Here is a 25,740-nt window from a genome sequence, read left to right as displayed (position 1 = left end):
GTCAAAAAATTTTGTCGGTCCTCTCCTATTTTGGGGGTTCCGTCGCCAATTGTATTAAGGACCTGTCGTATCATTTTCATTGATAATTCTAACAGAGAATGCATAGGATTGAGACAATCATAATCTGACTATATCAATGCTATTTTTTTTCTCTCAAATCATTCAAAATTATAAAATGCCACCTGAATAGAACAGCTGCTTTGGATTGACACCTTATTACAATAGCATAACAAATATAGTGTACTGTATTATGAGTAGTGTTTCTGAATCAAACTTCTGTTTTTGATCGATGTACTTTAATTATAACAGATTATGTTTGAAGCAAGAACCTACTCTACACGCTCCATCGTCTTCACATATCTGCAGCATTCAATGAGATAAACCAAGTCATCCTCGTATGCGCACTTCACCCAGCCCAGATAGAACTCCATTAGGTTCTTGGTATGTTCCTTGATGAGCAGACTCAGTCCTCTCAAGGTCTCGCTAGATACGCGACACCGCTTTATTGGAAGTGAGTACAGAGTGCGAAGGGTAATGTTTGTGAGTTTTTGTCGTCGATTCTGACGAAGACCAGCCGTGATAAAGGCTATGTCTCTCTCTGGATCATCGATAGTGATATCAATATGCACTATGTCTACAAAACCAGGGAGCGATGAGATCAGAATTCTGTAGTTCTGTAACGTAACTCCCTCAACTGATAGACTTCTGATGGATTGTAGCTCAGGAGGAAATTTAAAGAAACTGAGTGATGGGAATGAGATGTGGAGATGGTTCAGTGAGGTAAAGGAACTCAGACAGGACCACATTCTCTTAGCCATTTCTAGAGTTAGTTGGCATTTAGATATCTGAATAAAAAAAAATGAAAACAAATTTGCGTGTACTGCATATTGAAAATGTAAAAAAAGTTAAATGAATAATAAAAATATTTTCAAGCGTGATAATTAATGGGTTGTTGTTATTTTGAATAGGCAAACTAGTCAGTTTTGACTGTTGTCCTGTAAACACGCATTCCTTTTTTCAGAAAAGAATAATTTCAATAATTGTTGAATCTATATCAGTTAGAAAAATAAACGAAAGAGAGGAAAGAAAGGTTTCTAGGCAATCGTGCAAGACCACTTCTCCTGCCCTGTACAGCACGTTATCCTGACATGCCCGCTCGAGGTGCATTTCGAGGGCGTCTCAGGAGTACAAAAAATTGTATTCCCTATGTCTCTCAAACGTGAGCAGGGGGCGCTCTATCCGATACCTCGTATGTCGTAGAACTTTTGCTGGAATTCCGCAAGGGAAATTTATGTTGAATCAGAATCAATACAAATATTTAAAAAAATATATTTATAGTAGAGTAAATACAGACATTCACGGGCCATATGATAAAGTGAAAGTGACAAGACAGGTGCACACATACACTAATAAGGTGAAAACATCATCGATTACATCATAAACAATTACCCCCAAAATATGAATAATTGTATACCTTGATCAGAAAAGTGTTATGGTCACTATAGTATAACCATTTGCTACAATTTAGTTCTCTTTATTAGCTTTGATTACACCCTGTTGTAATGGTTACCATCCTGGCAACGAAATTTGAAATCCATGAGTCCTTTTGAAATATCTGATAATTGCACTTTGTGTCTTTACTGCAAGATTCTCCACTTTACGTTCCACATCAGAGATATTGTTAAATTACAGAAAATGGTCAAGAAATAACAAAGTTCTGGTCATTTGAAATAAGGCTTGAATTTCAATAATTTCATAAAATGAAGAGGTTCTTCAGGCTGGCTTTCAAACTCACTCGACACTCCGTTTTGTTGACGATCAGCCATGCATTAAATCTTTTGTTCACCATGCGAAAGCTTCTGTGGGGAACCGGTGAAAACACGTTTATCTCATGAAATTATGGAAATACAAGCCTTATTTCAAATGACCAGAACTTTTTTATTTCTTGACCATTTTCTGTAATTGAGGTACCAAATTAAAGAGCAGATATTGAACTTTTCAGAAATGTGGTTTTCTTTTTGAAACCCAGATACCCCCCGCCAAATGAGTTTTTGGTATCCTTTCTTCAAATTGTTTTTGCTCACTCATGCGTGAATAAGAAATAATCTAAGTAATATCAGATGAAAGAGGAGATTCTAAGCTTTAAAATGGTATGTCATTTGTCTATTCTATTTATGATAAAGTTATGATAAACGATCGTTAAATCTCGATTTCGTTTATTCTGGGACGCACTGTATATCGCTAGCTTGTAAAACCAAAAAAGAATGATAGCTTTATAGATTTAATCTTTAGACATCATGAAACGTTCTATTTCGGTGAAAAAAAATGTAATGTCCTTACTTCTAGATATGTTCTGCCTGTTCAGTCACACGATAGAGATTACTTTATTGATTTTATATTTTTGCATTTGAAATATCAATAAACGTTGCACTAATCTCTTCTTATACCTCATGTTTGTTTTATTATGAGCGGCTACTTAACGTTTGGCACTGATCCCTAGTTCAAACCAGCATGCCAAAATGATTTTAAACTATTGAAAATTTTATTTCAGTTTTATTTTACCAGGGAAGTCCCTTCAGTTACGAGAATACTTTGGTGAACACCCCCCCCCCACAAATAATAATAATAATAACAATGAGACTAAAGATAAATAGATGAAGAATATTTTAATTTTATGCAGATTCCCTGGCACAATTTACATTTTTCAAAGGTAGCAAAAAGTTATCAATCCTGACTACTTCCTGGGGTATAGTCAAACTGCATTAAAATTTTTAAAAGGGAACTTAACCTTGACAAAAGTTTATTGCAAAAATAGCCAAAAGAATCAAGGAAAAGTATTGTCACATGTTTGTTTAATAGAAAAATCCGTCAAAGAATAACAAACTTATAATTTTAATCATTTGATTTGTGACGTTATATGCGACAACTCTCCTGCAAAAAGCAAGGAAATGTCCTTTTTTGTCAGATAATTTAAAACGGGTTTTATTGTATCGTCATTATATCAATAGACAAATTATTTTACACCCGTTAAAAATCAAAACAAATCTGTGGCACCTGCACGTTTATGACGTCACATTTGCAAAGTTATAAAGCTTAATACCTTTCTTTATCTTTTTTTTATTTGGTCAACCTTCACCAATATTTTTTAATTATTTTTCTTCTATTTTTATAACATTTTTTCTTCAGGGTAGACTTCCTTATTCGTTGTAAGTACGTATTTTTAGAAATACCGTACTTAGAATAAGAACTTGCATGCGAAAAGGGGGCTAATAATTGAGTTTAAAACACATTTTCCTAATGGTAAGGCGTAGCTCGTTAAACATAATACTTGAAACAATACTTACCTTAACACCAAACGCTGTTCCAAAGTTGAAAGACCAACCATCGAGAAATCTATATAATAGAGGAAAATGCCAATTTATGACATATCATTTTGATGGAAAAAATCGTGTCGTCGGAAACATATCGATAGCCTTATGATCTCTAAATCTGTGTTAATGTTAGTAACGAAAAATGTCTATTAGAAATTTCCCAAGTCGATGGATTACCCTTTTAATAGACCCATACAATAACATACTATTAAGGGGAAGTGGCCAGTTGGGCCTCCAATTTATAGACTTCGGTAGAATTATAAAACCATGTGCTGAAATGATTAAATCGTCATGATACTGCAGTAAATAGGGAATTCGTTTTACCTTATAAGGTCTTGTTTGTTTGTTTTATTTCCATGTAAAAATAACAAATACAAAGTAGATACAAATACATATAACATGAGATGATGAGGTCAGAATTTAAATACAATATTAAAAGGTAAGGAGTAAAGTAAATTATACGGATGTTATTCCATATTCAACTGCAATAATGCATTGCTGCTGATCTTCCATGGAGTCAGTTTACTTCCAAAAAGGCTATCATTTCCATAATGTAAAGGAAACTGACAATCAGACATAAAAGTGGCAGGTCCACTGTTTCTTTCTTGCAATGCGTTATGTAAGATTGTAATATAGAAAATTACAATTTCACAAACCTAATCAATGTGTAATAAAAAATGAAGAAAAAAAAATAAGTGATGACATTAATTTAGTAGGCGTACCAAAAATGATCAATATTATTGTTATTGTTTTCCTTCTTCTCTTTAAGACAATCGTTCATTAGGAAATTGTGAACGCAGATGCAAATTCAAATGGATATGACTGTTGACCTAAAGTCAGGGACCTGAGAAGCGGGGGTGCTGAAGCACCTTCTGAAATTTTTTGGGGGGTGCTGTGTGTGTTATTTTTCATAGGCAGCATCCCCACGAAATCAGGTTCTCTTTCAGTTCTTATTTTTTTATAAATGTTATAATGTACATGATTATCACATCCTTCAATCGTAAATCATTTACATAGTCTTTCACATATTCCAATAACATCCCTCCTATAACACGACTCATCAAGCAACGGCACTCCGATAGAGACGTGGTCGTGCGCTCTACGTGATAATCATGATATACACACTACTCGATAGCTGGGAGGAACATGGGATATAGGTGTGGCTGGACTTGAAACTTCCAGGTTTTATGTCGAATCAAGTGTGCGCGTGCCCGACCGCCCGTGTTTAGTACCACAATTACAAGTCAGACAATATAAATCAAATTTCACAGTATTTTTGCCCTTCCCCGTGGCCCTGGGAAGCGGGGGCACTTGGGGTGCTTCATGTGAAATTTTCCATAGGCAGCACCTCCTGGAAATCTAGTGGTAAGTTGATAAATGACAGAAATGTAATGAAAATGAACGACGTTTTGTAGAACCCCCCCCCCCTCCAATTCAGATTTTTCAGACACAGTACTAATACAATTTTTTTAGATTCACACTTTCATATCGGAATATCAAATATTTTCTGCTCGCGCTTCGCGCTCGCATTATTGATTTTTATGATAAAAATTGTATTTACAATGCCCAGGTACTACGTATAACTTGAAACACGCTCACGCATGTTTATTCAGATACGAAGCTTGTTTTGGGGCTACTCCGGGCTGAAAATATTTATATCAAATACAATTTTATAAAAATCTGATAACAAATAGTTAAGTTATTTAATTCTAAAGTTTAGCAATATTTAATGAAAATGTTGATATGCATGTCCTCATGAATATTTAGTAGGTGGGTTGACATGGGCGGAAATCTATCCCCAAAGGGTGGGGACAAGGGCCTGGAAAATTTGAAAAGCAAAAAAAAAAGAAAGAAAGGTTATCACCCTAAATGTAAAGTCATTCTAACCCTAACATAATTTGGCAAGCCACCCCCCCCCCCTAAAAAAGGGGAAAAAAGAAAGGCTTTCACTAAAAATGTAAGGTCATTTAGTCCAAAATATATTATTTCGATTGTGAAGTGATATATTTTTCTCCGTGAAAGACTAAAGATAGAAGGGGGACATTTGATATTCTGTCCCCCTACTATTTTTTGGTAGGGGGAATACGTTCCCCTGTCCCCTCTGGGATTTCCGCCCATGTGGGGTGAAGATGTCACATCCCCACTCTCCTTGTTCTTGCCTTATTACATGGAATCAAAATTGTTTCATATTCTCCTACCAGTGTGAATGACATGTCTCCCTTTTAATGAAATAAATTGCAGCAAAGAATATCTATTAGACTAAATCAGTTGTCAATTCAATTGTTTTCGCTCTTGAAGGGAAAATATTGAATAAACTTAATTTCATGAAATAAAATACAAAAGAATAAGTGGGGATATGACGTCATCAGTTTGCTCACTGAATATTAATGAAAACATGCTTAAACTGTTTCACCGGAAAAATGCTAATCTGAAAATGCAATAACTTTAATATTCCTTGTCGGATTTTGATCAAATCGTTATTCCCATGTTCGTTTGATTTTTCTTTATCTGTTCAGTGTGGAGTTTCAGACCAGAATATAAAACTTTTCTGCTCGCAATTCGCGCCCACATTATCATTGTAAGAATATATCCAATTGCCCATCATTTTCTTGATTTACAAAACATGAATAGAATGTCCCGATTAAAGGTCTGAAATTTCAAGTTTGTTTCTGCTCGCGCTTTTCTCTCGCATCAATTGTATAGTTTTTTACCTATCCTGTTCATGATTAGAACAGTGCTTTAGATGTCCTGTTTTTAGGTCAGAAATCTCATTTTGTTTCTGTTCGCGCTTCACGCTCGCATCAATTGTATAGTTATATACCAATCCTTTTCATTATTAGAAAAGTGATTACACTGTAAAAAAAGTTTGTCGATTTGACTAAAAAAATTAGTCATATGGAATGTGTAATAGGATCAATTTTAATTAGTCAGCCACTTATCATGACTAACATATATTAGTAATCTCGACTAATAAATATTAGTAATTCAAGCGATGTCTTATAGGACTAATCTGTAGTCAAGGGACTTTCATTGCTAGTCAAGCGACTTTCCCTTTTAGTCAGTCAGAGATGACTAAACAAACTTAGTCAATCAGACTAATATTTCTTGGTCTGAATGACTAAACAAACTTAGTCATTTTGAATGATAAATATTGGTAATTCAAGTGATGTCTTATAGGACTAATCTGTAGTCAAGTGACTTTCATTGCTAGTCAGAGAAAGTCAAAGAAATTACTAAACAAACTTAGTCAATCAGACTAACATTCCTTGGTCTGACTGACTAAACAAAGCTCCCAGGGTTAGGTTGCATGTAGCCTATACTATAGATCTTGGTCTAACTTGTTAGTCTAAACACAAGTGTGTAAAATTATACTAGCATGAAAATAGTAGCTGTGATATAGACCTTCGCCCCTCGATATTTCATAACCGAGTCAAAACCCGTCGGAATAGACCTAGATCTATTCTACATGGCCCGATACTGGACCAGAAAATTTAGAGAATCAAGCTCTAGATCTAGATCACTGATTCAGAGAACAAAGTTATGATACAACCTTGTTCTCTGTTGCTACTCCCTGCGTGGCAAATTAAGGTTAGCAATGTTTGGCTATTTGTTCTTGGGGACAAATGCTTGATTCTTTTTACAGTCAGTTTCCATTACATTTATTTATCATGTTACTTGGCTCTTAAATAAATTGAGTTTTTCGAAATTAATTTATTAATTTTATTTATTTATTTATTTATTAATTTATTTATTAATTTAATTTCGAAATTAAAAATAGAGATTGATAAATAACAATGTTCTTGAAATTTGATTTTCCAACAATAGATTCTGGAGGGCCTAATAATAATAATAATAGGCATTTATATAGCGCCATCTATCTAGAAATATTCTATTCCGAGGCGCGTTGTTATTATTATTATTATCCCGGCTTTAGCTCGAGCTGCCTCTCAGCGCTCATGCATTCAAGGAATTAATCCTACCGGGTACCCATTCACCTCACCTGGGTCGAGTGCAGCACAATGTGGATAAATTTCTTGCTGAACGAAATTACGTCATGGCTGGGATTCGAACCCACGACCCTCTCTTTCAAAGTCAGAAGACTTATCCACTGGGCCACAACGCTCCACGCCTACACAAAAATGCTCAAAATTACAGTTTTCGAGTGCTCTTGTGAATGAAAGAAATAGTCCCCAAGTTAGATCTACTAGGCCTAGGCCTAATGAAAAATAAATCACAACTAGGTCTAATGTTAGGCCTATATATGGAAATATTTTTGGTTACTAAACTGACATTTTAAAGAGTTTTTCAGTGTATGTTTTCTAACATTACAACATTGCCATTGGCATAGGCTACATCTAGACCTAGAAGATCTACCTAGATTCCTCAGCCCAGGCCCAGGCTGATGGGTGGTAGCAGTGAACACGTGACCTAGATCTAAATTTAGGTTCAAGGCAGATCCACAAAATTGATAAAGCTCTAAATTTCTCATAACAAACACATAAATATCAAGTCCTAGTATAACATAATTAATAAAAAAAAATATAGGGTCTAGGCCTAGATCTACGGTACCGTACTTAAAACTTAGAAATTCCCTATAATTTCTGAAAAAGTAGCAAAATAGATCGTGTTTATGTGCCAAAAAATACAGAGAAGAAATGGTCCCTCACAGTACAATCATTACATAGGCTAGTGGCCAAAATATAGATTTATAGTTTTATAGATCTACTGCCCTGAACTCTGTTGTGCTTCCCAGCGATGCCATGGAAACATGTCACATTGTCAGACCATCGTTCAACTCAGCTGCCAGAAAGTGTCAAGATCCCGCTAAACAAAACTAAACGAACCACTAAATAATTAGCTACCAAGTCTCACGCATTGTGCGTGAGACTCACGCATTCAGGGTCCGTCTCACGATCTCACGCATGGCACCCATTTTTCTCACGCATCGGGACCCGACAGAAAAAAAAAGAAAAAAGGTAGCATTATTCGCCAGATTATACGACTGCTCGACCGCCTTCGCTTCTAGCCCGGCACGCGAGACGAATCGAGAGTGCAGTTAGCGCACAGCTAGTACGTGATACGATGAATGGCATGTGTGCATCGCATGGTTTTGAAGCCCACTTGTCATGAGCGTGCGTTGCGCGCGCGCCTTTTCGCAACGTACGAGTGTAAGTACTGGCCGCACGCGCACAGAGACGTCGAGTCATGAAAATCTCACGCATGACATTTTTTTTTAACTTAGCATCTCTGATTAAAAACTGCCTCAGTGCTACATCAATGACAGACCAAGTCCATATCGCCATATCGAGCTGGGGCTAGGTTATTAAATGATAACTAGACGAGTCGCGTCGAGATCGATTGCCAGTACAGTGCGCTCACCGGAATGAATGACTTGCTGAATAGGTCAACGGAAATGTTTAATTAGTAACCGTCGGAATGAATTACCAGCAGAATTAAGTCAACGGAAGTCAAACCATCGGAATGATCGAATGACAGACTATGGGCCTATTGCTGAATTGTTCAACGGAAACTTTAAATTAGTACAGGGACAAACTATCAGAATGAATCCGTTGACCTATCCAGCAATTGGTCATTCATTCCGATAAACTTTAAATTCTGTTGGACAAACCATCGGAATGAATGACTTGCTGAATAGGTCAACGGAAATTTTAAATTAGTAACCGTCGGAATGAATTCCAGCTGAATAAGTCAACGGAAACTTTCAATTAGTACAGAGACAAAACATCGGAATGAATGACTTGCTGAATAAGTCAACCGAGTTTGTGGTTTATCGGAACGAATGACTAATAATTGCTGGATAGGTCAACGGAAATTTTAAATTAGTAATTGTCGGAATGAATTACCAGCTTAATAAGTCAACGGAAACTTTAAATTAGTTCAGGGACAAACCATCGGAATGAATGAATTGTTGAATAAGTCAACAGAAATTTTAAATTACCGGTAGGAACCGTCGGAATGAATTACCAGCTGAATAAGTCAACAGAAACTTTAAATTAGTACAGGGACAAACCGTCGGAATGCGAATGACTTGCTGACGAATAAGTCAACGGAATTTGAAGTCGATGACTTGCTGAGTAGGTCAACGGAAATTTTAAATTAGTAACCGTCTTAATGAATTACCAACTGAATAAGTCAACGGAAACGTTAAATTAGTACAGGGTCAAAACAAAGTAAGTCAGAATAGATTACCAAGCCAAATTGGTCAATTGATTAATGTTATCTAAGTGGATGACTAACTGAATAAGTCATTTGAAAACTTAAATTAGTAACGGTACAAATATAGTTAGTCAAAACACATTACTAAGCCAAATTAGTCAATCTGACCAATTTATCGGACTGATTGGCGAACTTATTTTTACAGAGTAGAATGCCCAGTATTTAGGTCGGAATGTCAAAATTTTCAGCTCGCGCTTCGCGCTAGCATTATTTCATTGTTGATATATGTATGGTCTTAATGGGTAACTGCAGACAGTCCTTATAACACTTCCCTGTCGATCAGACCAGAGCGTATGATATAAACAATATCTGATCGCGTCTCGCAGTTATTATTTGTTACATACGGATCTTGTTCAGGACCACAAACATTGCCCAAAATGTTCAATTTTAAGGATAAAATAAATGAAATCCACCCCCCCCCCCGAAAAAAAAATAGCTCGCATTCGAGTTATCTAATATATATTTATGTTCTTTACTAAGAAAAAATCTAAGAAGTGATTGTCATATATATGTATATACATGTATATATGTATGTGTGTGTAATCATGGAAAACTCATTTGGGCCCCCCCCCCCCTTTGAGGAGAGATTTCAGCACCCCCACTGAAAAAAAATCGTTCCAAGTCCCTGCGAAGAGTAAATGGAAAGGCCATTTTGAAAAGGCCATACAACTTTCTATAAAGTGTACATGTATTGATAATATCATGGTGGATTTTGATTTGCCTAATTTTTGTAGCTGATTCAATTTAATCTAATCCAACGTTTTTTTAAGAACGCAACCGCGTACAATATGTTTTATTGTCTAAAAATAACAACTCACTCTAATTCCAGTTGAGCCAATGATGCCAAAAATGCAAACGACTCGAGGACTTCAACAGCACCTTTGTTTTCCGAATGTATAGCGTTGTGCAATGTAAGCATGTTCGTGGCATGTTTGTCGAATAGCAGTCTCGGTCCTCCCTCTGTCTCAGTCCCGAAAGAACTCTTCCGTGACGGGAATGATGACGGAGTGTCGCGAATAATTATTCGGTCTAGCTTCTTTCCCCCAGTCCGACGAAGACTAGCCGAGATATAGTCAATGTCTTCCTCTGCATCATCGATAGTGATATCCATATCTACTATGTCGGTCAAACAAGGGAGCATCGAGATCAGACCTTTATAGCATTGTGACGTCACTCCCTTAACTGATAGGCTTGTGATGGATGGTAGCTCAGGAGGAGATGGGGTGAAACTGAGAGATGAGTCTGAGATGGTGAGATCGTTCAGTGAGGTAAAGGATCTGAGACAGGACCATATTCTCGTGGTCATCTCAGGAGACAGTTGACATTTGGTTATCTAAAGAAAAAATGAAAACAAATGTGTTTATATATGAAACTTAATGTTATGTTAAATGAATAGTAAAATGTTTATCAAGAGTGATTATTATTCACTACTTAATGGGTGGATAGATGCTACAAATTAAGTAGTATATAGTGAAGTAGTTAGTGAAGAAAAAAGAATAATGGCTTTTTAAATTTAGTCTTTAAACGTTTTATTTCGGTGAGAAAAATGAAATGTCTTAATAGTTAGATATATATTCTGCCCGTTCAGTCACACAATAGGGATTACTTTATTGATTTTACATTTTTGCATTTGAAATTTTATTAAACGTTGCACAACTGTGTAGTGCTCTCTACATATACTTCTTGCGTTAACATCCAGAAAAAACACACAACACGATTTTTTTTAGTTCAGATCTCTCTGTTTTGTGTGATTGGGAATTTTCAATTTTGGTAGTATACGGATGGTTTATGTCTTTCAGTATGTTAGCAGCTACTTAACGTTTGGCACTGACATGACTGGGCTCTGGTTTAAACCAGCATGAAGAAATGATTTTTATCTATCGCGAATTTATTTCAGTTTTGATTTACCAGGGTAGCCCATACAGTTACGAGAATGTTTTTTGTGAACCCTCTTCCCAAAAAAATAATGACAATAATAATGATAAAATAAGTAAATAAATAAATAGAATGCATGATAAAATATCGTAAAAGATATATGATGATTCCGTGTCACAATTCACATTTCGCGAAGGGGGAAAATAGAACATAATTATTAAAGTGACTGATCCTGTCTACCCCTCAGGTAGTCAAGCTACACTAACAGGCAGAAAAGGGAAGTTCACCTTGACCAGTTTATTGTAAAAATAGCCCCAAAATGAAAGAAAAAATATTGTCATATAGATTGTAGAAAAATCCATCAAAGAATACAAAAAGTTATCAGGATTTTCATTACTTGATTTGTGACGTTATTTGCGAACAACTTTTCCTGCATATCGTATGGTCAAAAAGCAAGGAAATGTCATTTCCTCAGAAAATTTAAAATGGGTTTTATTGTACCTTCATCATATCGATAGACAAATCATTTCGCACCCGTTCCAAAAAGAACAAAAATGTGGCACTTGGTCGTGTATGACGTCACATTTGCGAAATTTAAAAGCTTAATACCTTTGATCTTTTATAGAATTTGCTCAACCTTCACCATTTTTTAAATATTATTATTCTGCTCTTTTTAATTTTTTTTTCTTCAGGGTAAATTCCCCATTTAGATATATGTACAGGTATTTAGAAATATAGTACTTAGAATAAGAACCTGCGTTCAAACAGGGGGCAAAAACACTTTACATAATGGTGGGATCGTACAATTATAGACTAATTTAGATGTCCGTTAAATGGTAAGGCGAAGCTGGTTAAACATATTAAACTTTGAAAAAAATCAATGCTTACCTTAACACCAAACGTCGTTCCAAAGTTGAAAGACCAACCATCAAGAAATCTATATATTACAGGAAAATGCAATTTTGACATATTATTTTGATGGAAAAAAAATGTGTCGTCGTAACCAGTGGCGTGACCACGGGAAGCATGGGGGGCACGTGCCCCCCCCCCCCCCCCTCATCGGCTGATAAAAAAACGGGGAGAAGGAGAAGAAGAGGGAGAAAGGAAGAGAAACGTAGTAAAGAAGTAATTATTGTTAATTATCATGTTATATTTTATTATAATTATGTTATGTTATGTTATATTTTACATTTAAAAAATCATAACTTTATAAAACATTATTTTCGCAGGGCCTATGTCTTCATTGTTCCTGGTGCTCGTATTGTCTGTTTAATAAGATATACATGCATGATCCTGTTGTACTAAAATTTTATTGTTTTTAAGTCAATATAAACCAAATGTATTTCCTCACACTTCGAATTTATTATTGCTTTATGTAAAGACATATGCTTCTTGTTCATGACTGCTTAAAGTGATTACCCCATTTTAAGGTCTTAATATAAACCATTTCATGTTCGTTCTTACGTTCGCATTTGTGGATTGGTGAGATATGTCTGTTCTGCATGAATTCCTAAAATCAGTCATTAAAATGTCCCTTTTTCTGATCTGAATATCAAAGATTTTCAGCATGCGCTTCGCGCCCGCATCATCTGGTTAGTAAAATACGATTAGTCTTCGTCAGTTCCTACAAGCAGGCCTAAGAATGCCCCTCTTTAAGTCTGAATTTCCAAATTTTTAGCTCGCGCTTTGCGCTCGCAATATTATTGAGATGCGTATGATAATCATGATAACAATGACTACAAGTGCTTCATGTGTTTAGATGTATATTATTCTAACAAAATCAGCAAGCACTTGGAACTCGCATTAGATCACTGTGGTGAGATATGTATACTCTTAATGGATTCCTAAAATATAGTCCTTAAAGGTCAAGTCCACCTCAGAAAAATGTTGATTTGAATCAATAGAGAAAAATCGGACAAGCACAATGCTGAAGATTTCATCAAAATCGGATGTAAAATAAGAAATTGAAATGAAATTTTAGTCTTATGCTTGTTGAATTTTTCTCTTTTTATTCAAATCAAGTTTCTGTTGGGGTGGACTTGTCCTTTAAAATGTCCGTTAGGGGTCAAGTTATACAAAAATTTCAGCTCGTGCTTCGCGCTCGCATTGTTTGTTTAGCGAGACAGGTATGTATTATGATTACAAAAATTGCTTATAACGTCCTTTTATAGGTCTGAATTTCAGAAAATGTAATTTTAATATAATCCCATGTTTACCTAAGGACGCAACCATGTACAATATGATTTATTGTCTTAAAAAACAACTCACTCTAGTTTCAGTTGAGCCAATGATGCCAAAAATGCAAACGACTCGAGGACTTCAACAGGACCTTTGTTTTCCGAATGTTTATCGCTGTGCAATATAAGCATGTTCGCGGCACGTTTGTCGAATAGCAGCCTCAGTCCTCCCTCTGTCTCACTCCAGAAAGGACTCTTCTGTGACGGGAATGATGACGGAGTGTCACGAAGACTTATTCGTTCGAGCTTCTGTCCTCCAGTCCGACGAAAACTAGCCGAGATATAGGCAATGTCTCCCTCTGCATCATCGATAGTGATATCCATATCTGCTATGTCTGTCAAACAAGGGAGCATCGAGATCAGACCTTCAAAGCATTGTGACGTCACTCCCTTAACTGATAGGCTTGTGATGGATGGTAGCTCAGGAGGAGATTGAGGGAAATCGATAGATGAGTCTGAGATGTTGAGATGGTTCAGTGAGGTGAAGGAACTGAGACAGGACCATATTCTCGTAGTCATCTCAGGAGACAGTTGACATTTGGTTATCTAAAAAAAAATTAAGACAAATATGTGTATATATTGAAAATAACGTTATATTCAATGAATAATAACATGTATTTCAAGCGGAATTATTATTCACAACTGAATGGGTGGATAGATGCTAAAGGTATTTACGAATTGAGTAGTATACAGCGCGTCCCAAAAAAATATCCCTTTGACATAGGACTGAATTAATTCTAAAATGTGGTAGGATTCTCAAATAAATGTTCATGAGTAGAAAGCTCATTTCATGTTCTAACTTCTATGAAAATTTCATTGGTCGCACTTCAGCGGTTTTGAATACACACTCTGTTATGTAACAGTGGTGCATTTTAGCTCATTCCAAGTTTGCAGCATTGATGCATTTCTTCATTGTCTATGGCATGTTAACCCCGATTCTTACATCCAGGATCTGAGCAGGGATAATTCCCTAATCATATCTAGGCTCATCAAATCATAAACCTGAGCATGTTCAGAAGGACAAGAAACATAAAAAAAATATAAGTTTGTTTGATGATTGATAAAGGGAATCAGTGCACCAACTTAAAAGAAAATGTGAATGATGGATGAGTAAAATAACCTGGAAAAGGTGAATCCACAAGTTAATCACCCTTTGCGAAAAGAAACTATACCAAATTATTTTTTGACTTTTTTCTTTTAAAAAGTTACACTGAATTATTGAACTTGACCTCAGTAGTTAATTAACTAAAAAAAAGTAATGAAAACAAAAATGCAGTATTTTGGAATTATGCATGAAACAGACATGACCCGTTGTCTCAATCATTGTGCATCTCCCGTTCATCAAACATGATATGAACTGTCAAATACTATTTTTGCCCTTCTGAACATGCTCAAGGTTGTGATTTGATGAGCCTGGTTAGATCAGGGAGATTTCCCTGGTCAGAACTACGAGATAGAGGTGATATCTCCTTGGTCAGAATGGTCAAAGGGGGTTGATATGCAAGAAAGTGCAGAACACAAAGCAGTGTTGCATGCATACAAACTTGGAATGGGCTGAAAAGCACCACTGTTACATAGTAGGCTGTGTATTCAAAACCACTGAAGCGAGACCAATGAAATTTTTATAGAAGTTAGAACATGATATGGGCTTCCTATATCCATACATTTCATTGAGAATAATTTTAATTTTTGGAAATTATTAAGCCGCATATCAGAGGGACATTTTTGGGGGACGCGCTGTATATCGCTAGTTAGAAAAAAAAGAATGATGACTTTTTAGATTTAATCTTTAGGCATCTCGAAACGCTTTATTTCCGTGAAAAAAAATGCAGTGTCCTCATTTCGAGATATGTTCTGCCCGTTCATTCACATTACTAAATTTACATTTTTTGCATTTGAAATTTCATAAAATATTGCACTATTGTATTTATGCTTTAACTTTCAGAAAAAAAACCCACACAACACGATTGTTTAAGTATTGATAGTGAAGTTCAGATTCCAATGTTGTGTGTGATTGGTAATTTTGAATTTTCTTAGCAACGGATGGTTTATGTCTGTTTTATTTTAGCGGCTACTTAACGTTTGGCACCGAGCCCCAGTTTTAACCAGCAAGACGAAATGATTTTGAACTATTGCGAATTTATTTCAGTTTTAATTAACCAGGGAAGCCCCTTAAGTTACGAGAAATCATTGGTAACCCCCATCCCCAAAAATAAATGAATAAAAAAATAGATATGCAAATAGATAAAACGATAAATATATAAATAAATAGATTTCCTTTTAAAAGGAATGTCGCAAAAGGTGTATGTTGATTCCCTGGCACAGTTCACATCTTTCTAAGGGGGGGGGGGATGGAACAAAGTGACTGATCCTGTCTACCCTCGGGGTCAGTGGCGTAACTACGGGGGGCATGGGTGCACGTGCCCCCCCCCCAATCGTCTGGCAAAAAAAACCGGTTAAATGGATAAAAAGAGGGAAAAGGGAGGTGAAACGTAGTGGGGAAAGAAGAGATTATTGTTCATTATAATGTTATATTATATTTATGTTGTATGTTATATTACATAAGAAGCATTTTTTCATAACTTTGTGAAACATTATGTGCTTCATTGTTCCTGGTGCTCGCATAGACTGTTTAACGAGATATATAATCATGTTGTACTAAAACCTCCCGTTTGCAAATCAATATATACAAATATATTTCCTCGCAATTGGAGTTATTATTGCTTAATGTAGTGACATATTCTTCTTTTTCATGATTACTTAAAGTGATAGTCCTATTTTAAGGTCTTAATATAAAAAAAATTCCTGTCCTTGCTAACGTTCGCATTAGTGAATTAGTGAGATTTCTGCTCTTCATGAACTCCTTAAATCAGTTCTTAAAATGTCAATTTTTTTTTCTGATCTGAATATCAAAAAAATTCAGCTTGCGTTTCGCGCTCGCATCGTTTGGCTAGTGAAATAAGTAGGGTCTTGGTGAATTCCTACAAACAAGCCTTAGAATGCCCCTCTTCAGGTCGGAATATCCTAAATTTTCAGCTCGAGCTTCGCACTCGTAGTATTTGATTAGTGAGATGCTTATGATACTCATGATTACAATGATGACTTCAAAAAGTACTTCATGTGTTTAGATGTAATTGTAACAAAATCAGCAAGCGCTTGGCACTGGCATTAAATGACTATGGTTAGATACATGTAGGTATACTCTTAATGGATTCACAAAAAGCATAGTCCTTAAAATATCCATGTTTGGGGTCAATAAATAAAAAAATGTCAGCTCGCGCTTCGCCCTCGCATCATTTGGTTAGTGAAATACATACGGTCTTAGGGAATACATACAAAGAAGCCTTAGAATTCCCCTCTTCAGGTCTAAATTTCCTAAAATTTCATCCCGCGCTCTGTGTTTGCAGTATTTGATTATTAAAATGCGTATGATAATCATGATTACAATGACTACAAAAGGTGCTTCATGACTGTGTTTAGATGTAATTCTAACAAAATCAGCAAAGGATGGCACTAGCAATAGATGACTGTGGTGAGATATTTATACTCTTAATGGATTTTGAAATATAGTCCTTAAAATTTCTCTATTTAGGTTCAATTTATAAAAAAAAATTTAGCTCGCGCTTCGCGCTCGCATTGTTTGTTTAGCGACACAGTTACATATCATGATTACAAAAAATATGCTTATAATGTCCCTTTTTAGCTCTGAATATCAAAAATTTTCAGCTCGCGCTTCGCGCTCGCATTATTCAATCAGTGAGATACATATCCTGCATGTCCTTAAAATATCTCTATTAGGTCAGAATACCTGACAACTGAGCGTGACTCGAAATTTTTGCTGGTGCCCCCCCCCCATGCCGTGACCCACGGTACGCCACTGCTCGGGGTATTCAATCTGCACTTACAGGTTGAAAGGGGAAGTTCACCTTGACCAAAGTTTATTGTAAAATTAGCTCAAGAATGAAAGAAAACCATATTGTCAGAGGTTGTAGAAAAATCCTTTAAAGAATACAAAAATATTAGAATTTTCATTATTTGATGTGTGACGTCATTTGCGAGCAACATTCCTCCATATCGTATTGTCAAAAAGCAAGGAAATTTCATATTTTCATAACATCTAAAATGGGTTTTATTATACCTTCATTATATCAAAAGACAAATCATTTTGCAACCGTTCCAAAAAAAGAACAACAAATGTGGCACTTATTCCTTTATGACGTCATATTTGTGAAATTTAGAGCGTAATATCTTTCTTTATCTTTTATTGAATTTGGTCAACCTTCACCAATATTTTCAATTACATTTCTGCTATTTTTATAACATTTTTTTCTGTTGGGTAAGCTCCCCCTTTTCTTATACGTACGTATTTAGAAATACCGTACTTAGAATAAAAACCTGCATGCAAACAGGGGCTAATAATTTCGTTTAATAAATTTGTTTTTACTAGGTGGGGTCATACAATTATGGATTGATTTAAATGATCGGTTAATGGTAAGGCGAGGCTCGTTAAACATATCATTAGACTTCGAAACAATCAATGCTCACCTTAACACCAAACGTTGTTTTGAAGTTGAAAGACCAATCATCAAGAAATCTACAAAATCGAGGAAAATGTAAATTTATATGACATATAATTTTGATGGGGAAAAATTCGTTTCGACAGAAACTTATCATTAGCCTTATAATTTCTAAATCTGTTAAATTTTAGTAACGGAAAATGTTTAATAGAAATATCCCATGTCGATGGATTGACATTTTAATAGACCCATAACATATTTACTATCAAGGGGAAAATGGCCAGTGGGGCCGCCAATTCATAGAGTTCGGTAAAATAATAAAACCTTGTGATCAAATAATTCAAATGTCATGATAATGCAGTATAATACAGAATTAATTTTACCTGTAGGGTCCACGTTTTTTTTTTTTTGGGGGGGGATACGTTATGTAAGCTAGTACTAAAGAAAATTACTATTTTCAAAACTTGATTAATGTGCAATAAGAAATTAAAATAAAGGAAGTAATGACATTGATTTAGTAGGCGTAGTAAAAGTGATCAATATTATGTTCATTGCTTTCATTTTTCTCTTCACTTTTTAAGACAATCGTTCATTGGGAAATTGTGGACGCAGATTCAAATTCAAATGTAAATGATTATTGATGTAGAGTAAGGGAAAGGCCATTTTGAAAAGGTCACACAACTTTATAAAAACTGTACATGTCGTATTGATAGAAATGTAGTGGATTTTAATTTACCTTATCTTTGTAGCTGATTCAATGTTAATCTAATCCCACGTTTATCTAAGAACGCAACCACGTGCAATATGTTTTATTGTCTAAAAATAACAACTCACTCTAGTTCCAGTTCCGCCAATGATGCCAAAAATGCAAACGACTCGAGGAGTTCAACAGGACCTTTGTTTTCCGAATGTTTAGTGCTGTGCAATATAAGCATGTTCGTAGCGTCTTTGTCATATAGCAGCCTCAGTCCTCCCTCTGTCTCAGTCCCGAAAGAACTTTTCCGTGACGGGAATGATGACGGAGCGTCACGAAGAATTATCCGTTCTAGCTTTTGTCCTCCAGTCCGACGAAAACTAGCCGAGATATAGGCAATGTCTCCCTCTGCATCATCGATAGTGATATCCATATCTGCTATGTCTGTCAAACAAGGGAGCATCGAGATCAGACCTTTATAACATTGTGACGTCACTCCCTTAACTGATAGGCTTGTGATGGATGGTAGCTCAGGAGGAGATGGAGGAAAATCGATAGACGAGTCTGAGATGGTGAGAGAAGTTAGCATCGGGAATGATTTAAGACAGGCCCATAGTCCATCTGTCACAGCGGTTCCCATGGTAGACTGCTCAAATTCTACACTCACAACCTATTAAGTAGATGAAAGAACAATTGAAATAAGCAGCATAGGAAGGAGAACCACTGAAACATTTTTATTTTGGATGGTAAATGAAACATTCAACGCGCATTATTCCTAAAGATTGAGTATCGTACCATTTATTTAGTATTTTTCATAGGACTATATTCTTCAATAGCAGAAAATTTAGTAAAAAAAGACCCACAATACCCGGGTTTATTGTTTAAACTCTGATGTTCTTACTGTTTTATCATATTGTATGGTTCATCCATTCATGCGTTCTTTTTTATCTATTATGCTACTCCTGATTCGTTAGGTTTTAATTTTGAATGATTAGATCGGCCAATACTGCGCTACTTAGTATAACATAAGTAGGCCTATACCATGTATACTGTATGATAACTGAAGTATAGGCTTTATTGACGGTATGGACTTATTTCTCTAGAAATAATTACCTGACCTAAGATTTTTTTCCAATTTCTTTTTCACCCACAGTAGGGTGTTTTATTCAATAAACAATCAGTTTACATGTACATCTGCTTTCACAATTAATATGGCTTCAGTTTACATTTGTTTTCAGTCAATGTACAAAAATAATCAGATAGTGAGTGTTTAACAGTATTACAACAAAAGCTGATAATACAGTCTTATTATAAAATGAATCATTTACGGTACCAAAAGCAAAAAACATAGCTTTAATTTATGTAGAGAACGAGAGATAAAGATGCAAAATTGTATCTCGCAAACCGTTGAAAATCTTTTCGACATTAGTCGAAAAGATTAATAAAATTTGACCAACACTTTTCAAAAGATGCTTGCTGCATATTTTCACATGAAATAGCTTTTTCGTACAAAAAATCATTCTTTAACTCGTTGAGGATTTTCTGTGGCATTAGACGAATTCCAGCTAATTTGATTTTATATATCATCCATTATATCCAAATAATCAGTGTATTTAAGGCTCTATTATATTTAATGGGAGTAATTCCAAAAAGAACATTGTCCATAGTTAGTTTTAATACTAATTTGCATCTTTCAAACAGTCTCCTTTCAAAGTATGCCCATACTTTTTTAACTAAGTGGCATTCAAAGAACAGATGTTCAATAGTTTCAACTTGGGAGGTACAGAAAGTACAAGTACTACTTGATTTAGCTTGGATTTTGCACAAATACAAATTTTGTTGGAATAATACAGTTAATTAAGCAATATTGAAGCCACCTGATTGAAACATCTGTCATTACTTGAAACGGTATAGAATTAAAACAACGCCATTTCTCCAGTGAGACTTGTTTTCCGATTCTTTCTTCCCATTTTTCTTTTCTTTGAAAGTTATTAGATACCTTTTCTTTCACCAATGGAACATAAATATTTTTACAACCTTTATTTTGCTTCATCAATACAGCAATGACATTTGGTCTCAATGGAGTGGTTAACTTCACAAAATCGTTATCAGGTTGCGAAAAACTCTCTAACTTTTCACTGATCTCTTGTTTTATAATGAAATATGTAAGGTAATCAATGGAAACATTGTACACTTCAATAATTCTTTGTCTACTTAAAACCTGACCATCTGTTCCTATTAAGTCGTTGACAAATCTTAAACCCCTTTGACTCCAGTGCCTAAAGTTAACTAGATTTCTGTTAATAACTATGTCTTCATTATGACATAGGAGTTCAGAAAAGAATTCTCTTCTACTGGAACATCTATTTGCTTTCCGAAAAATACACCATGAGGAGAGTACATCTTTCCAAAAAGGGTTCGTTATTATATCAACAAACTTTTCTAAATAGCCATGACTATAAAGTAAAAAATTGGGGTCTGAAAAAGGGATGGCATGCAAAAAAGAATTGAAGCATATATTATCCATGAATCCATTATGCATTCTTCGTATCCAGGTTAATTTCAACGACATAAAGAAACATTCAATATTTACCATTTTCACACCACCTTCCATATAGGAATTACAAATCTGAATTCTTTTGATACGATCAGGTTTTTTATTCCACAAAAAACTGAACAGAACCCTTTCCAGCTCTTTTATAAACACAGGCGATGGATTTGGCAAAGACAAAATTAAATAATCAAATTGTGAAAGAAAACGAGTTTTAACAAGAGTTACGTTACCTAGTGGGATTATGTTTCTATTTGACCAGACTTGAATTAGGCGCTTCACCCTGTTTAGGGCAGGTATGTAATTTAGAGATACAATGTTATCTAAATTTAAAGAAAAGTTTATACCTAAACAAGTGAAACAGCCATCATCAACCCACGAGGGTTTCATTTTTGTTTTAATTCTGTATTGGCTATATTTTTTCGATCCAATCCAAACAATTTTAGTTTTATCTTCATTAATTTTCAATCCTGAAAGTGAATAAAAAATCGCAATAACAGAAAGGGCACTGTTCAGAGATTCATTCGAACCATCTAAAAAGAGGGTTGTATCATCTGCATACTGAGTAATTTTCCGAATATTTCCTTTAATATCAATTCCTTTAATACAATCATTTTGACGAAGCATAACTGCTAAAATTTCAGCACATAACAGAAATAAATATGAGGAAAGGGGATCACCCTGCCTACAGCCTCTATTTATAAAGAAACGTTCTGACAAATGACCATTTATTTATACTGAAGACATACTTTCATTATAAAACGTTTGAATCCACTGATGAATGGAAGGCCCCAAATTAAATTTTTCTAAGACTTTGTATAAAAAATTATGTGAAACTGAATCAAAAGCTTTCTCGAAGTCAAGTAGTAACAACATCCCAGGAGTATTTATTTCTTCACTTTCATGGAGAGTATCATAAATAATACGAATATTTTCTCCAATATATCTATTCTTCATGAACTCTTTTTGATCTTCATGGATAATTTCGTGCAATATATTTTTAATTCTATTAGCTATAGCAGAAGATGCAATATTATATGACGTGTTTAAGATTACCTTCTCTTTCAGCTCACGTGGAATATTTAGCATCCCAACAATAGTATACACTGTTGGTGACTTTAATATCATACGTCGTGACGTCACACACCTTCGTACCAGCGATGACACATTCCCATCGTTGACCCCAGACTCTGATGAACAGTCTAGGAGAATACGATATCGCTCACTCTCAGATAAATAACTATTTGTAAGGACGTTCTCCATTATTCTAATGCAGAGATTGCTCTTCGTACCAGAAGAAAATCGAATAAGATTTTCATATTCTCCAATGCTTGTGTTTATATCTCTCAGTACTCGGTCTAACTTACTGGACTTCAACAACAAAAGAAAGCGGTTTGTTTTTTTAGCAAGATACTTTCCTGCTGCATGTTCTTGAGCAAGTTTGTGATAAAACTCAATATTAGTTGTGGTAGTGGGAAATGCTTCGTCAAGTTGTGGAAGGCGTCTGGTTGAAACAACATTCTTTGAGACTATTCCTAGGGCGCATGCCATATCAAAAATAGAGGGAACTCTCTGAAAATCACAAGACGAGAAAACTAACTTCTTAGCATCATTGATCAGACCAGTGAGAGCAATTTCTCCCAGTTTCAGTATTATTTTGTTTAGTTGTTTGGCATTTTTTATCAAGCCAGGTGTCCGGGCATTTGCGTGGAGCATTAAAAATACGTTAACTTGGTCGAGTAATTCTGTTTGAGTTGTAGTGTCACGCTGAAGTAAATCTTCAGACCACAAGTGACAGACCATGAGGCAAAATAGCGGAGTTTTTACGAGTTCCTCAATTAGGGGTTGTTCATCGAGGTAAACTTTCAGAGCATTCGCTTTCATATCTTTCTGAACAGAAGCAAAGAACCTGTCAATGTAATCGTGTGAGCTGTCTCGCGAGAATCCTTCGATCTCCATCTTTGTGTACACCCATGGTAGATCTCCTTGACTAAAAATATATTCTAGGTGAGGTCGTGTTGTTACAAGTACTCGACACCGTGGAAACATTTCCCTGCGGAGAATTCTCATGATATTGCTTGAGGAAGAGACACCAGCATACTCATCAAGACCATCTAGTACAATATGACAGACTCCCTGATGCTGTCTGATGAAACTTTCTAGCCCCTCTGGCGTCAGATCGTCAACATCACCCAGGAGTTGTGATATGATGGCTTCTCCGATCGATGTACTGTGACTTGTGTTTCGAAACTTGACTACGAACAGAAGTGGCAAGTCTTCTAATCCTGACCCTTCCTCTCTGTGAACCCAGTCGTGTGCCATCTTAGCAACAGCTGTCGTCTTTCCTCGTCCAGCCAGAGCCGAAATAAGGATTCGAGATGGAAACTTTCCATTTACTTTGGCCGAAAAGATTTTCCCAACAGAGCCTTGAAGTATTTCCTTCTTTTTAATATCTCTTCCACGAGCGTCCTTCTTTACCATGGTAACAACGGTGTGCATACCTTCAAACTCTGCATAATCATCTTTATCCCAAGGTTTCATTTGGATTTTACATAGATGATTCGAATATTTGTCCTCCAAGATCGTGCGACATTTTCGAACAGACAGAGACTGCGAAATCTTCTCACTGTAGATATCTGGAATAATAAACAAGGGACCAAAATCAGTTCAAACACTTGCTATCTGGCACTATTATTGAATATCATTTGTAACTGTTGTTAGGGACTGCCAAGCAGTCAAGCTAAGCTAATAGTTGCAACGTTGTTAAATCGTTACGTCATACATACAACATGGTTATCTCTTTTGAATCACAAATATTTTGTTATGTACTGTTTTCATTTTTTTATACAAAGAAATATGCAGAAATGAATTAAATGAAACGAAAAGAATTGCTACCAAAATTGATATTTTATTCAATATTCTATGTTCCTTTTTTTGCAGGAGTTTCTGCATTTTATTCATAAATCGACAAATGAAAATAGAATGGTATAATAACAATGACATGAATGAGTACATTTTTGTGTGACAATCGAAAATATGAATAATGAATTAGGCTAAAATATATAAATGAAGCACGTAAAATAGTAGTGGGTAAAAATGCAGGGGCCAGCTATAATATGCAGGTAACTGCTTTGAACAATAGCAGCCATGAGGGAGGGCTACATGGGAACCGTGTGGAGCCGTGATATGTGCAAACGCCGGGATATGTGCAAACAACGGTATATGTGCAAAATTTCGCCGGGATTTGTGCAAACAACGGAATTTGTGCAAACGCCACGCCGGGAAATGTGCAAATCTGTCAAAATTTATCAACGGCATCTGTGCAAACGTGACGACGGGATATGTGCAAATGAACAATTTTCACGGGAAAAGTGCAAACCTCCGGGATATGTGCAAATCACTGCATTTATCCATATAAAGGCTATTTCTAATGAAATGTTTCATAAAATTACTGTTAAAAATGAGAAACATGCCTGCATAAGGGAGAAGCTATACAGTGACATCGGCAATGAAAAGCTATTCAGAGAGGCAGGGGGGGGGGGGAACTGTTGAAGGGCTTTTTGGCAAATCCGTTCTTAACTAAAATCCTATAGTAATGCGTTCATATAGCACACAAGTGCAAAGTCTCTTTTCCTGACCCGGTTATTTAACAAATTATAATATAAATCCAAAGTCTTTATTCCAGACCCGGTTGTTTCAAAAATAATAATATATGTCCAAAGTCTTTTTTCCAGACCCGGTTGTTTCAAAAATTCTAATATAAGTCCAAAGTCTTTTTTCCAGACCCGATTGTTTAAAAAATAATAATATAAGCCCAAAGTCTTTATTTGAGACCCAATTGTTGAAAAAATAATAATATAAGTCCAAAGTCTTTTCTCCAGACCCGGTTGTTTAGAAGATTATAATATAAATCCAAAGTCTTTATTCCAGACCCGGTTGTTTCAAAAATAATATAAGTCCAAAGTCTTTTTTCCAGACCCGGATGTTTCAAAAATTATAATATATGTCCAAAGTTTTTTTTCCAGACCCGGTTGTTTCAAAAATTATAATATATGTCCAAAGTCTTTTTTCCAGACCCGATTGTTTAAAAAATAATAATATAAGTCCAAAGTCTTTTCTCCAGACCCGGTTGTTTAAAAAATAATAATATAAGTCCAAAGTCTTTTCTCCAGACTCGGTTGTTTCAAATATTATAATATAGTCCAAAGTCTTTTCTCCAGACCCGGTTGTTTAGAAGATTATAATATAAATCCAAAGT

At 35.5% G+C, this 25,740-nt stretch overlaps 1 protein-coding gene across 1 annotated transcript; it reads right to left on the bottom strand.

Annotated features, from left to right (window-relative positions):
• Nucleotides 1-329: 329 nt before the first annotated feature.
• On the bottom strand, nt 330-24,023 carry LOC121416863. The gene is made up of 8 exons (XM_041610384.1): nt 22,539-24,023; nt 19,072-19,601; nt 18,266-18,314; nt 13,752-14,266; nt 12,372-12,420; nt 10,427-10,941; nt 3,345-3,393; nt 330-845 (listed from the first exon to the last, which is right to left on the bottom strand). The coding sequence occupies exons 1-8, from the start codon at nt 24,021-24,023 to the stop codon at nt 330-332; spliced, it is 3,708 nt and encodes a 1,235-aa protein (XP_041466318.1).
• Between the last annotated feature and the right edge of the window lie 1,717 nt (nt 24,024-25,740).

This window comes from Lytechinus variegatus, chromosome 6, assembly GCF_018143015.1.
Source record: "Lytechinus variegatus isolate NC3 chromosome 6, Lvar_3.0, whole genome shotgun sequence".
Classification (NCBI taxonomy): domain Eukaryota; kingdom Metazoa; phylum Echinodermata; class Echinoidea; order Temnopleuroida; family Toxopneustidae; genus Lytechinus; species Lytechinus variegatus.
This window is presented reverse-complemented; position numbering and strand designations above follow the sequence as displayed.

Bases quoted from the DNA above. Each gene is read 5' to 3' on its own strand.
- LOC121416863 (XM_041610384.1), bottom strand. From the start codon at position 24,023: ATGAAACCTTGGGATAAAGATGATTATGCAGAGTTTGAAGGTATGCAC. The intron at 12,421-13,751 runs GTGAGTTGTTTT...TGTAATATATAG, and splicing joins TTGGCTCAACTGAAACTAGA to ATTTCTTGATGGTTGGTCTT. The intron at 10,942-12,371 runs GTAAGCATTGAT...TTTTTTCTTTAG, and splicing joins GAACGACGTTTGGTGTTAAG to ATAACCAAATGTCAACTGTC.